The 15,041-nt window shown below is 45.0% G+C and overlaps 1 protein-coding gene across 1 annotated transcript in view; it reads left to right on the top strand.

Annotated features, from left to right (window-relative positions):
* LOC307247944 (inaD-like protein) overlaps window positions 1-15,041 on the top strand; it is a 72,507-nt gene that overhangs the window by 40,685 nt on the left and 16,781 nt on the right. Inside the window, exons 22-29 of the mRNA XM_080024102.1 lie at window positions 1,803-1,964; window positions 3,913-3,988; window positions 5,467-5,533; window positions 6,248-6,328; window positions 6,511-6,582; window positions 7,154-7,331; window positions 7,697-7,807; window positions 9,893-9,986. Of these exons, the coding sequence (XP_079880228.1) occupies window positions 1,803-1,964; window positions 3,913-3,988; window positions 5,467-5,533; window positions 6,248-6,328; window positions 6,511-6,582; window positions 7,154-7,331; window positions 7,697-7,807; window positions 9,893-9,986 (841 nt within the window). The remainder of the gene's footprint in view (window positions 1-1,802; window positions 1,965-3,912; window positions 3,989-5,466; window positions 5,534-6,247; window positions 6,329-6,510; window positions 6,583-7,153; window positions 7,332-7,696; window positions 7,808-9,892; window positions 9,987-15,041) is intronic.

Raw genomic sequence — 15,041 nt, 5'->3', positions numbered from 1 at the left:
GATGGTCAGATTGGAGCTTGTGGGTGGAACAGAATGTTCTGGTTCTGAACTGAGATGAGGCTCAGCAGTAAATCTACCAGAACCAGAACCACACTGACTGGACCATTAAGCTTCACCCTGCCGGACATCTTTCACCAGAAGGTAGTGTCTCTGTCTCTCTCTCTCTCTTTCTCTCTTTCTCTCTCTCAGTGCTGACTTGCTGAGTCAGCAGTATGATTGGATAAAGTGCCCTCTCAGCTCTCTTAAGTGTATCCGAGGGGGGCGGGGGTGGGAGGTCGGGGTCTGTAAGGACACTGAAGGAGCTGCCCCCCCCATACCACCTTGCTAAACCCTTTAGACAGAGGGAGAATGGAACCTCTAACTGCGTCCATCCTCCTAATTTTCACAGCATAGAACAACATACCGTATATACAGTACATTGTGTAGAACTTAAGTTTTATCATTTTAGACAAAGAAAAAATATTTAACACTTATATTAGTTTGTATTGTGTAGACTGTACTGTACTGTCAGTACCATGTTGAACTGTGTACTGTACTGTCCTCTTCTTTGGGTCGCTGTTTAATGCAGCCTCTGGACCATTTGGTTTGGATAGTTCTTCACAGCTCACGAGGCTCCAATGGCCCCCCATAAAGAGCAGGATGCCCCCACACAGATCCATTCCTCATTAATCTTCAGAGGTCGTACAGAGGCCCGAGTCCGACCGTCAGTTTACTAAACTGGCCTCTTATTGCATCAAAACTATAAGCAGTGACTCTAGGATAGATTAGTTTGGTCTTTCTTGTTTTACCAGGTTTCACTTTGCTTTGCAACTGGTGCAGAGAGTCCCAACAGGCCCAGGCTGATGGGACCAAAACGACCTGTTAGGAAAACCGTCTTCACTGTTATTTTGCTTCTTCTCCATCTCTCCATTTTCCATTTATTTAAACAAGTGATTCTCAGCCTTTTCCATATCACGGACCCTCAGTTTGATCCTCATCAGACCACAGACCGGCTGGAATCTCCGGAAGGACCCCCGGGGGTCACTGGAACTCACGTTGATGGTCGGCTGGAACCCTGCACTCCATATTGAGAACCACTGGTCTAAACCCTAATTCTAAACAGTGTCCAGAGTCTGGGCAGCAGGCATGCTGGTTCAGGTTAGCTGATGAAACTTTCCCAGGGTTTGCTCCCGTGCAGCGGACAGAGGCAGCGGAAGGAGGCAGCAGACCTCCAGAAGCTCTCTGTGTCCTCATCCTCTAATGGTGGTTATGAGATGATGTCAGCTGTCTCATATCTCAGGAATATGAGGCTGTGCTGAGGGCGACCCGGTGTTATGAGCACTCTGCTGCCGTCTGCGGCGCAGCCTCATTATCGCTGCACTGGGCTCTCTCCCAGCTCCAAATTAAACCCCACGCGGGGCCCGATGAGGGCCGCGGCCAGAGAAATTAACCTAAGTGTGGCCATAAATTACAGTGTAAGTGTTAAAGTTAAAAAAAAAGTTATCTTCCTGCCGCAGCTGTAAAAGGTTGAAGAGAAGAGTGAAGTGCAGTGGACGACACAAGTTTGAGCAGTTTGAAAGTGTTAAAGAAGCACCAGGCCAGTAGAGGGCACCCTGACACGGATTGCTGGCGGGTTGTGCACGCTGTGGGCTGCAAAAGTGTCAGCCCGCTGAACTGGCGGCCAACTGGCGTACAACTGTAGACCAGCCTGTAGAATACATCTGAAGCTCATCGATGAACTGTAGAGATGACATTAATAAAACAAAACTGTGTGTGTGTGTGTGTGTGTGTGTGTGTGTGTGTGTGGGGGGGGGCGTCGTCAGGGCGGCGGTGAGGAGGAGGAGGATGATGAAGAGCAGGAACTAATCCTGGATGGGGGTTTACCTCGCTACGCCCCGCCTTGGAGCGCCGAGCGGCAAGAGAGAGAGATGGCGGTGGATGAGGAGGAGAGGGAGGGGCTTTGTCTCACCCCCCCCATAGATGAGGTAAGGGGGGGGGGATTTTATACATATATATACACTACTCACAAAAAGTTAGGGTGAAATTTATGGAAAATGTAAAAGGTTCACGCTACAGTGATATTATATCATGAAAGTAGAGCATTTAAGTAGAAGCATGCAATGGTGATTTCCTCATCTCAAACAATTTATTGAAACAAAAGGCAACAACAGTGGTGGGTTTACCACAACAAAAAATGTCAATGTCTCAATAACTTGTCATGTGCCCTTGAGTATCAATTACAGATTGATAACGACGTCTCATGCTGTTCACAAGTCGACTTATTGTCTGCTGAGGCATGGCCCCCCACTCTTCTTGAAGGGCGGCCCTCAGGTCATTGAGGTTCTGGGGTACAGAGTTACGAGCCTCTTCATCGGCGACTCAGCTCATCCCATAGGTTTTCTATGGGATTCAGGTCTGGAGAAAGTGCAGGCCACTCCATTTGAGGTACCCCAGTCTCCAGCAGCCGTTCCCTAATGATGCGACCTTGAGGAGCTGGAGCATTGTCCTCCATGAAGATGAAATTAGGCCTGTGTTGTTCATGCAGGGGCACAATGACTGGATTAATGATGTTATTCAGGTAGTATGGGCTTGTCACTATACCATTCACAAAGTGTAGGGCAGTTCTGTATTGACTAGACACACCTGCCCACACTGTAACACCACCACCACCAAAGGCTCGTCTGGTGACAACAGTGGCTGATGCATAGCGCTCTCCTTGACGTGTCCAACATCATTGGCGGCCATCATTTCTGCTCAACGTGAATCAACTTTCATCAGAGAACAGCACTGAGGCCACTGGTCCCTTGTCCAGCGTATATGCTCCCTGGCCCGTGCAAGACGCTGATGCCTGTGCCTGGTGGTGTGGTCAGGTATCCTTGCAGGTCGTCTAGCACGCAGACCACGCTGATGGAAACGGTTTTGAATGGTCTGATATGACACTTGTTTGCCTCTCACCTCCCTTAAATGTGCCTGGAGTTGAATTGCATTCATCATCCGGTTCCGCAGGGCACTGTTCACAATGAAGCGTCATCAGTGTGGGATGTGGCCAAAGGACGTCCACTTCTATGCCTTTCTGTGACTCTTCCAGTGTCTCTGTATCTGTGTTGCAACCTGCTGATGACACTCTGTGACACTCTAAGCTCAGTGGCCACTTCCCTCTGAGAACATCCTGTTTGAAGCCTCACAATGGCGAGGTACTGTTGATCAGTTGTTAGGTGTCGTCTTTGTCTCATGATGTCAAAATGTGAACAGCATGATGAAGAGAACTGTTTAAATACCAACTCTAATTGAACCAGGAAATGTATTTGTTGATTCATGGATCAAACACCTGTTGTGAATTTTGCCGTTCAGCTCCTTGTTAGAGAACAGCAAGTTGTACAAAAAGAACTGAAACATTGAACAGTTGGACATGTGCATTCAAAAGTTTAGAGAAGGTCAAATTAAGTTCACCTGTAAAGGTTATAGTGCATTTTAGGTTCATCCTGAAATTTCACCGGAAAGCCGAATATCCCTAACTTTTTGTGAGTAGTGTGTGTATGTGTGTATATATATATATATATATATATACTGTACATAAATAGATAAAGAATAAATCATGTCAGTCAATGTGTCATCAATGTCAGTCCCCTGATGAGTTTAATTCTTTCTATCTATTAATTCTATTAACTCCTTTATTATTTTCTATAATTGTATTATTCATTTGGAATTGAAGAATCAAAGTGTTGAGGGTTAGCGATGCTAATTTAATCAGTCCGAGCTGAATAGAGCTGAAACAGACGTGTGTGTGTGTGTGTGTGTGTGTGTGTGTGTGTGTGTGTGTGTGTGTGTGTGTGTGTGTGTGTGTGTGTGTGTGTGTGTGTGTGTGTGTGTGTGTGTGTGTGTGTGTGTGTGTGTGTGTGTGTACGTGTGTGTTTGCGCACGTGCGGCATGGAGGGAGAGGAGCAGCAGGTGATGAAGAAACAAGCGGTTCAGCCGGAAGAGACGCTGCATGTGGGACAGCTGGCTCAAGGTCAGTATGTGTGTATTATTTGTACAGTGTGTAATATAGTTTTGATATAGAAACTCACACGTCGTTCACTCAGGACAGATCACTCAGTTTTATGATATATATATATCTATATACACACACACACACACACACACACAGTATATGATAGCAGCAGAAAAATGGCTGCTTTGAGCCTGAAACTGATGAAAAGCTGCCCCCTCATTACACCCATAGGCACCGATCCCATGGGTGCCTCTGGGCCCGACCACCCACCGGAAAAATGAAGAGGGAGACAGGGGCACAAATTACGCATTATGCTTGGAGAGGGAGCGATTGGGGCGCAATATTGTTATTGTTCAGATTTTTATTATTATTCTCCTTGGCATTTTTCGGGCTAAAAGTATCTGGCCCACGACAACTGCTGGACTAACGGACATGGTTGAGGTCTCGTTAGAACCAGGATGTCTCAGACATCTCATGGTTCAAGTTTCATATATATCGATCTACATATATCTACAGGAATTTGTGAAAAACCGATTAAATTTTACCGCAAATGGCAAAACGTTCATCGTGCATCGCCGATATACCATTGTTCTAAAACTTCTGGTCAGGTGGTGGAGCAAGACAAATTTGTTGAGTAGGACGCTTTGTGACATCATCATCCAAATCGCTATGTATGTGCAGGTTGTGGTTCCCGACGCTCATTTGCATTGTGCGAGCTGCGTGGTGTAGACTGCATCACTCTGTAGTGGTTGCAAACCGCGTGCGTGCGTGGGTGGGTGTGCGGTGTTTTATCTCTTTTGCCCTTTTTGTAAATAAACGCGTTCTGTTCGTATTTAACCCGGTGCCATGTCCCTCCTTATTTTGCGGCATTCGAGCCAGTTGTAACACACAAACTATAGGAGTCGATAACAGTGGAAGACATATTCCGTGTTTGTGTCCTCACACATTGAGTTAGCCTGCAGCTGCAGAGCGGTAGGTCTGAAGCGTGTCCATTTTATTTTAGTCCCAAAAGTTTTTTGAAGGGACATTTTCTGAGGGACATGCAGTATTCAGTCTGTTTGAATGGAACCGTGTTGTTGTAAACTTCCATGCGGAGGGATTTCCTTCCACCGTGAGGCAGGACTCTGTGGACTACAGGTAGAAGACAGTCACCTTCTAATTTTTATGATAAAATAATAACACGCAACAAGTGTATCGTCTTGTAGTAGTAATTCAGCGTGTCGCCAGGAGTCGGAAAACTTGCGTCATTACATTAGCCGATGCTGCGTTCAACGAAAACTCAGAAAATGTTAACTGGTTTTAGTAGTAATGCTGATGTAAAGACAAGCTACAGCAAGAACTGATGCTACGTTCCATGGGAACTCAAAAATTTTTAATTGGTGTCGATACTGGACCCTGTTTATTGCTGCCTGAAGCTATATTTATCGTATTATAATCGCATTATTCTTTTTTTTATTATAGTATTATCTGATGTCCAGGTGTTTGATGTGTTTCAGGTGTGTCGCTGCTTTCCAGAGACAGTGAAGCAGATTCAGAACTCACTCTGACGGACACAGACACCGAGTCAGTAACTCCTCCCACTTCAAAATGACCCCTCCCATGTCAGCGTAACCACTGCCAGTTTTCCATAACCACTTTTACAACACCCTCCCACTTTACTGAGACCCTTCCCACACGTAAACAATCAACACATTTACAGAAGCCCATTTTCCACATTCTCGTTCTTCAGTTTAGTTCAGTTCAGTTTAGGTGTTATGTTCTGTATTTTAGAAACTTATTTTCGGATTTTGTACTTTCTACTCGCAAATTTGTGTTAATTAAATGTTAAATGTCATTGAAAAAAATCAAAGGTAATATTAAAATGACATGCATCTTTACTCTAAATCTTATCACAGAACCCAGCAAAGAATTGGGAAACTAAACTTCTTTTTTTTTCAACGACCAGACGATCTTAATGAAAGACGCATTATGAGAATTTAATAACATCTTAATATAATTTCATATTAAAAATGATGTCCTACTTGGGACTGAGGCTGCCTTTCACCTCCACGCTGTATTGAATTGTGCCTCCCACTGTTGTAGTGGTCTGTGTCTCCCTCTGCTGGCTGACATGGGTAACGTACCTTCTGTTCAGAGGGTGAAAGAAATCAGATCTCTTTACCTTAAACTTCCTCCAGTGGACAGAGATATTCAGATAAAGAGTCTAAAGAGGAAGTAGATAACAGGAAGGGGCTAACAGGAAGTAGTATATACTTATACAGTTTGTTTAACTTGTAGGTCCGTCCGGAAGGTGGATGTTCTGCGGAGGAGGAGGCGGGGCCAGGGGGGCTCAGCTCCGCTAATCAGAAGAGGCCGCGGGTGAGGATGCAACGGCCCCTGAAACAGCAGCCAATGGGACGCAGGCTCACAGTAATAAGAGTGTGTGTGTGTGTGTGTGTGTGTGTGTGTGTGTGTGTGTGTGTGTGTGTGTGTGTGTGTGTGTGTGTGTGTGTGTGTGTGTGTGTGTGTGTGTGTGTGTGTGTGTGTGCGCGCGCACGCAGGGACCTCCCAGAGCGGGAGCAGGCAGAGGGGGAGGAGGCTCCGGTCTTCAGCCACTGGGGGCCTCCCAGACGGTACGGTGCTAATATACTGCAGTATACTGTTTACAATATACACACTAGTACTAATGTACTGTGTTTTGTTTGAAGTATATTTGTGTAGAGTATGACATACTGTTACTGAGAAACATCATTAATGTAAATTATATTTTTTTGTTTATTATAATAAATTGTTGTTGAGCAAAGCTAATAATATCAGACAAGGGCTTTGCTGCTAGATGTATTGCTGTAATGCTACTACTACTATATTACCACTTCTAATAACGACAGTTATAATACATTTTATTTGTACACTTATAGATAAATAGATACTTTAACCATTCCCGGAGGGAGAAGCTCATGTCAAAAAATATTAATAATAAAGAAATGGAATAAAAATGAAAATGCTAATATATGGAATATTTTGGAAATATACAATAAACCTAATGATAAACAACAAAATATAACCTAAAAAATAAAAGTGGCCCTTTTCAAATGTATACAGGAAAATCTATTTTTTTTTTTCAAAGGAAAAGTCCCCTAATAATGTAGTAATTTACTGAGTCCAGGGGTTTGTGAAGTCTTACCTTATCTCACCTTCTCTCAGGGTGGAAGTGCTGCTGGGGGCGGGGCAGTCCCTGGGGATCAGCATCGTGGGGGGGCAGCACGTCATCAAGCGGCTGCGGAATGGAGAAGAGCTGCGAGGGATCTTCATCAAACAAGTTCTAGCAGCAAGTCCTGCAGCCAGGAGCAAGGAGCTGCACCCCGGGGACAAGATCTTGCAGGTGGGGGGAGATCCTGCTGTTGTGGGGGGGTACCAGGAGGGGGGGTACCCTAAGTGCTAACTAGCCAGCTTCTCTTTACATGTGTACATGGAGTTTATTTAATTCTTCTTCTTCTTCTTCTTATTAAAATGTTATCTCTATTGTGACTTGCACTGTTCTGTAAACTTTGCTGCTGCAACACCAGGATCTATTTTTCTTTCTTTGCATTTGTGTTATACAGATTTTCTATGCTTTTGCATGACATATATTGTGTGTATATGTGTGTGTATATGTGTGTGTGTGTGTGTGTGTGTGTGTGTGTGTGTGTGTGTGTGTGTGTGTGTGTGTGTGTGTGTGTGTGTGTGTGTGTGTGTGTGTGTCCGTAGGTTTCGGGGGTGGACCTGCAGAGCGCCAGTCATGAAGAAGCGGTTGAGGCCATAAAGTCTGCTTCAAGTCCAGTGATCTTCACTGTGCAGAGCCTGTCTGCTGCTCCCAGGGTAGACACACACACACACACACACACACACACACACGCGCACACACATGGGCACACACACACACGTAGGCATACACATTTGTTTAATGTTGTCCATTGGCTGATGTCCTCTACTGCTTGTGAGTTTGATCACTGAACAGCCCGATGCAGTGGCAGTTCTCTCTGGCTTGGATATGTTTCACAGCCAGTCCTATTCTGCTGTGCGCGGGGCTTGCAGAGTCTCTGGGTTTTGTTCCACAAGAACGCAGTCATCAGCAAACTGCAGCTCTTCAAGCCATTCCCATCAAGCCTGAAGTCCAGGGTCCCTCCACCCTCTCCCTCCATGGCTTTATGCAGGAGTGTTGGGACGTCCTTCTGCCATACAGTGACCTTGGCCGTCGTCTCCTGTTGAAATTGACCCAGGAAGTTCAGCCTTGGGCAGCCATCCTGCAGGAAGACGTTCCAAAGAAGTCTATGGTTTACTGCATCTGTTTTTCCATAAGTCACACTGAGGCTCTGTAAAGAGAGCTCTGCCCCTGCTGCTCCACAGATGGACCTATCACCCTGGTATTTATAGAGGGTGATGACGTTTGCATCTCTCCACTGTTGAGGGAGGCTCTCTACCTCCACATGAACAGATGGACAACTGTAGTGCTCAGGTGGACCCCCCTGTTTAAAGATCTCTGTAGCTATGGATAAGGTCTGGGAATTTTATTGCTTTTCAGGGATCTGATGACAGAATGGATCTCAGAAGGTTGGTGGCAGATCCAGATCCTGCTCAGTGGCAGGATGGGAAGCTCTTCCAGGACTGAGATGTCTCATTCTGCAGGTGACATTTTTAATGTCTGCTTGAGCGATTCAGAGTTTAGATTACTGGTGTGGCTTTCTGAGCCTGGTGTGTTTTGTTAAGTCAGACAGATTTCCTCCTGAGAGTGATGTGCATAGTGAGGTCCCTCCCACATCCAGGCGAAGGTTGACGTACTCCAGTTGAAACCACAGCTCATCACTGTCATGTGTCAGTGTTTAGACTGTGGATGCATCCAGGATCCTCTGATTTTTTTATTTTATTTTAACCTTGTCTTTCTAATGGTGACTGCTCCGCCTCAGACCATTTGCATCAACATCTCTAACACCATGCTTTCCAGTGACCCCACCCTAGACCTGCATGGAAATCCCTCAGCAGAGTTCTTTCCTTCTTGGGGGCTTGGTGAAGGGACTTATCCAGGTTGGTGTTTCTGTGAGGTTTGGAGAGGCAGTGTTTTATTGCCAGGCCCACTCCCGGCATGTGCTGCCTCCTGGAAGCTTCCTCCAGAAGGATCCACCTTCCTCCCTGCTGACCCCTCATCTAGAAGCTCTGCAGCGATGAGTGTAGTTCTACAGTTCTGCCTGTTGGTGTTATGGTGGTGTCCAGTCGAGTCCTTATGAACCCATACAAACACACACTGCATGTACACACACACACACACACACACACACACACACACACACACACAGTGTCTCATACAGTATTTGATCCAAGTGACTTCTGACTATACATTGCAGCTGTCTGTCTGTCTTCAGCAGATGCAGGAAGGGGTAGACAGTAGCAGGGGGTGATGGGGTGATGTCATATCCTGTTTAAGAACTGTGGATCGTCTCTTTGCTGTAGGCCCCGTTTCTTTCTCTGAGTAAAATGTTCAGTTTCATTCCCTGTGTGTGTGTGTGTGTGTGTGTGTGTGTGTGTGTGTGTGTCCTTGTTTGTCCTTGCGCATGTGTGTGTGCATGTGTGTTGGTCTCTCAGCCTCTGTCAGTAATGGCACCCAGTTACAGCAAACACAGGGCAAAGCGGAGCATCATGCCGGTAAGTCAACTGGTCTGAGAGCACTGGTCTGACTGGGGGCACTGGTCTGTCTGGGAGTGACAGACTGGGTGGTGGGTCTGACTGACCAACAGAGACTAACCCAGATTAGCCCTGACCCTAAACTGACCTAATCCTAGAGCCGCTGGCCCAGCAGGAAGTACAGCACCCCCTGATGGCAGAGCACAGAAATAAAAGTGTTTGTTTTCCATTTACAAAGCAACATGGCTTTGATTTACTGATTCAGTGATTGATTGATTTGATCCCCAGAAAGCAGCCCTGACCCCAGTGAGGCTGCCACCCCCATACCGGCCCCCCAGCCAATCAGAGCAGGACTCTGATCCAGACCTGCAGCAAGCCCGAGGTTAGCAGCACACACACATACTATTTAGAATCTAGCATGTTGACTCATTTGTGTGTGTGCGTGTACACTAACAGTGAAACACAAGCCAAATTTTCACCACATGCACGCACGCACGCATGCTCGACACACACAGTGCAAACTAGATAAAACATGTATCTACTTGGGTTTAAATATGCTCTGTTTATTGTTTCCTGGATAATAGTGTGTGTGTTTGTGTGTCTACCCAGTGCCCTGATATAACAGTCCTTAGTCCGTACTTCATAAAGGACTGACCCTTGTTCCTGCAGATCCTGATTAGAATTTACAATAAAACGGAACAGATGAAGTCAAACTGTGTAATTTTAATAAAGAACACGGACCTAATGAATCAACAATCAATCAGCAATCAATCCTAGATCAGCAGTTTGATAGATCCACTCTTTGATTCAAAAATATATAAAAATAAATATGTATAAATCCTGAAACCCTAAAATTATGGGACAGTGTTTTGAAACGTAGCGCATTAAACTTTCACTCCCGCAGCGACGCGTCGTCAGTTTAGACTGGAACAATGTCTGTCTGACTGACTATATCTGGTCTTTGGAATGAGGTATCAGAATGTTTCAATAGTGGATTTGTAGTGTGTGTTTGTGTTTAACATGAGTGTGTGTTTAATGTGTGTATGTCTCTGTGTTCCAGGGGCTGTGGCCTGACTTCTAGTTTGACCCAGAGATGTAGTGCCCCCCGTAGGAGGACAGCTGTGTGTCCGTCTGTCGGCTTGTTGGTGGCCATTTTGTTCTGTTTTACTACTAGTAGTTCAACTGGTATTACTAGAGGTAGTACTATTACTAGTCCCCCGGTACCTCCTCCAGTGTGGGCTGTCTCTCTCTGGTGCGCTGGGTGTGGCAGTAGTCTGCCGCTAGATGGCGCTGTCTGCTGTTAGTGGTTTAGTCTAAACTGGGATGATGAGGTGCTACTGGTCGTACCTGGTCTGTCTGCTGGTTCTGGTTCTGGGTTTTGAACTCTGGCATTTTAATATTTAGGTTAAAATACATTGAAGATTGCAATAGATTTGATTAGAGTGTGTGTGTGCGTGCGTGCGTGAGTGCGTGCATGTGCGTGTGTGCACATTCAGCTGATTTCTCCTCTTTCTTCACTTGTTATCCTGGTCTGTCTCCCCCTGCCTGCTCCCCCCTCTCCTCTCTCCGTGTGTGTGATCCGCTGGCCTGAGGTACAGGACTATACCTCTCTATCCCTTCTTCCCTGCCCCCCACCCCCCCTCTCTCTCTTGGTCGGGGTGTTTTCGTGGAGTTTTCTTTAGTCTTTCTTTTCTTTCTTTTCTTTAGTGAAACTCGTTATTTTGTTATTTTCTGCAGGTATCTGGAGATAATATTAGTCACTAACTTTATGATGCAACAAATTAAGCTTGGTTTTAACATTTAGTTTATACGAAAGTTTAGAAATTAAATTAATATCTATTAAGACAAATGGACTATATGACATAATATCATATAATAATGGTTAAGAAATAACCTTCTGTACACAATTGATCGGACAAGTTTAACTTCACACATTATCATTTAATTCATGCAGATTTTACCCACAATTCCACTGTCACTGTGTCAGTCAGACACACTCTGACGTGTCATTTGACTCTTTCATGTATGTTTATTAAAATAACTTTATTACCATTGTGTGATTATTTGTTTTGTCATTTATTAAAAGAACTAAAATGTGAAATTTTCCTCAAAGATTGCTATCATTTAAGTTAAATGATAGCAATCTTTGTATGTAATTATAATGTCAAAAAAATATAATAATAATAACAATAATAATCATCTTCTTCTTCTTTTGGCTGCTCCCGTATAATAATAATAATAATAATAATAATAATAATAATAATAATAATAAATAAAGCTGCAATACACGGGTCCAGTTTAGTCGTGTTAGGTACCTTCCCTGGTCTGTCATCTCTAAGTTGCTTGTCTCGCGGAGCAACCACTATGTGGTACACACAGCCCAACCCTCCGAATGCAAATTAGCACCCAGAGACGGAAACCAGACTTACATTACATTGGATTATGATGTCACAAAGCGGTCTGCTCCTAAAACTTATCAAATCGTCTCAACATTATTTTACTTCCAGTAAAATTGCAACAGTTTTTCTTTAATTTCTGCTCCAAATTTCTGCAAGATATTGATCAATCTCGAACGACAAGACGTCTGAAACATCCGAGTTCTAACGCCACCTCAACCATGTCTCTGCATACTGCAATTGTCGCGTTCCAGATACTTTTAGTCAGAAAATCATAAAATAATAAATAAGAAAATCCCAGCAATAACTTATACCACTAATAATAATAACAAGTATGTTTCATTTACAAAATAAATCAAAACAGATCATTGTGTCAATGCCAACTGCAAATATAAAATTCAAGTTGAAAGCGTGTTTAGGTCACAGTTCTGATTTTTTTCTGTTCTGTCGTTCTTCCTACTTAGTTTCCTGTTGTAGTGAGCAGTGACTGAGTAACCAGAAATAGCCAGCTTGCATCACAGCGGACAGACTGTAGGGAGCAGCACTGTGCAACAGGAAACAGCTTCAAGACCTGACAACAGATCCCAGACCAGTTAGCCACTCTGACCAGCAGAGAGAGAGACAGACCGAGACAGGCACGCAGACATACAGAAGAGAAGGAAAGATTTTGGATTTATTTACATCCCATACCCATGTTTAATGTGTGAGGCAATACCTATCCACCAGGGGGCAGTGTGGTGCAGACTGCACAGTTAGATTAAAATAAACACTGTTCACTCGTGCATCTTTCAAATAGACTCTAATACGGAGAATACTCTGCTTTTTAGAGACCACATGATGTGTGTGTATGGTGTGTGTGTGTGTGTGTGTGTGTGTGTGTGTGTGCGCGCACCAGCAGGGAACCAGGTCAGGTAGAGGACTGTGTCACAAGAAATGGAACTGACCAGCATGTCTTTTAATTTACACACACACACACACACACACACACACACACACACACACACACACACACACTCTCACCCTCTGGTGCAACCTACATATGTTGTCCTTCACGAGGTGTCATCCTTCGGTTTATCCCCGTGCCACCAGTAGCAGACTCGTCGTACTGCCTAGCCTCCTCTTCCCATGTAGGGTAGAGATAACTGGGGGGAGAGAGATGGGGGGTGGGGGAGAGAGAGAGAGACGGGGGCGGGGGAAGAGAGGGGAGGAGAAATAATCGGGGCAAAGAGAGACGTTGCTGTTCTTCAGAAGCACAGCGGCTCAGAGACAGATGCATCTCTCTCTACCTCACTCTCTCTCCCTCTGTTCCTTTCCATTCTCTCCCTCTCTCTTACTCGCTTCGTATTTCGTCTGTTCTCTCATTTGCTGTAAATCTCTTTCTGGAAATACACACCGAGCATTACTGTAAGCCTTGACGGCAAGAAGACGCGTACACCCACACATGTGAATGCTCGCTGCGCAAGGAAGCAGTGCACGTGGATTTCTGTTTGGTGGAGACTGAAGAATGGACTATGTTGTCAGGTCAGTGTGTGTGTGTGTGTGTGTGTGTGTGTGTGTGTGTGTGTGTGTGTGTGGGTGCGCGTGCGTGTGTGTGCGTGCGTGCAATGCAGTCAGTATAATATCCATGTCATCAATCTATTCAGTCAAAGCAGAGGTCACCCGCCTCTCTCTCTGTCTGTGTGTCTGTCTGTCTGTCTGTCTGATAGCAGTAGTTATGGAGTTTTAAGAATATCACTTCGAAACAGCAGAAAAGTCCAGTTTAATGCTGGTTCCGGCCCAGTTTCACATTGGCTCCAATCCAGTTTAACCTTGATTCTGGTCCTGTTTCACACTAGTTCTGCTCTAGTTTCACTCTGGTTCCAATCCAGTTTCATGCTGGTTCTGGTCCATTATAACTCTTGACTGGTCGAGTATAATGCTGACTCCGGTCTAGTTTCACATTGGCTCCAATCCAGTTTCACCCAGGTTTCAGTCCACACACCAGTGTGTGTGTGTGTGTGTTACTGTTGTATTGCAGCGACCCAGTGGCTCTGCAGCAGCAACACCCCCCCCGCCCCCCTGCTCTCTAGAGCCTTGTAGAATGTTCTATATGAATAATGCTGCTCTAGTTGTTCTGTTAACACACAGGGTAAAGTTGCTTGTGCCCTTCAGCTTTACCTAACAAACAAATAAGCATCATTGCTGCTTGTAACGTGCACACACACACAGCACAATGATCCAACATGGCGGCTGTGAAGACATTAGACCAGGGGGGCCAGATTCAGGACGTAGGGGGGTCCAATGCCACCTGCAGGATGATTTGGGGAAATTGGGGATTCCAGAACCAGGTAGGTAGGTCGATGGATAGGTAGATAGATAGTAGACAGATAGATGGAAAACCCAACCTCTGTTCGCCTTCAGACTACAACATGCTTGTCCTCTATATTCTCTTTATTTGATGGAATCCCTTCCTTTTACACAACCCCGAAGTATCATGGGTAAACCCCCTGCTTCTTCTCTGCAGTTGCTTTACCTGTTTGCTCACCTTCTTTGGTTGTGACCAAGAAGTTAATTTGGACACAACCACAATCCATCTCCTGCATCTCTTTGCAGTGGTGTGGTTTCTTCCACAGACTGCAGACTGGTGGTCAGAAGCGCAACTGGAAACAGCTGGTGTGTGTGTGTGTGTGTGTGTGTGTGTGTGTGTGTGTGTGTGCGTGCGTGTGGCTTCATTAGGGTTCTCCTTGGCTCACCTTGGCTCAGCAGGTAGCTCCGCCCCTTTCCATTAATTAGCAGACACTTGTGTGCGTGTGTGTGTGTCTGTTGAATGGAGGAGACTGATAATGATGGCTACAATGATGGATTGAGGAAGAGGTGAAGAGAGAGACATTTACTCTGAATTACTCTTAAAATGTCAATTAACTAATAATTCATTGTGTGCGTATGTGTGTCCAGTGTCCTTGACATTGATGATTAACTTTTATTACCTCCAGCCGTCCATTTAAACACCCACGCGCACACACACAAACAGCTTCAACGCTGACCTCTCCTCCTCTTTGCAC

This window comes from Zeus faber, assembly GCF_960531495.2.
Source record: "Zeus faber genome assembly, chromosome: 1".
Taxonomy (NCBI): Eukaryota; Metazoa; Chordata; class Actinopteri; order Zeiformes; family Zeidae; genus Zeus; species Zeus faber.
Note: the sequence above shows the minus strand (reverse complement) of the source record. Positions and strands in the feature narration are given on the sequence as shown.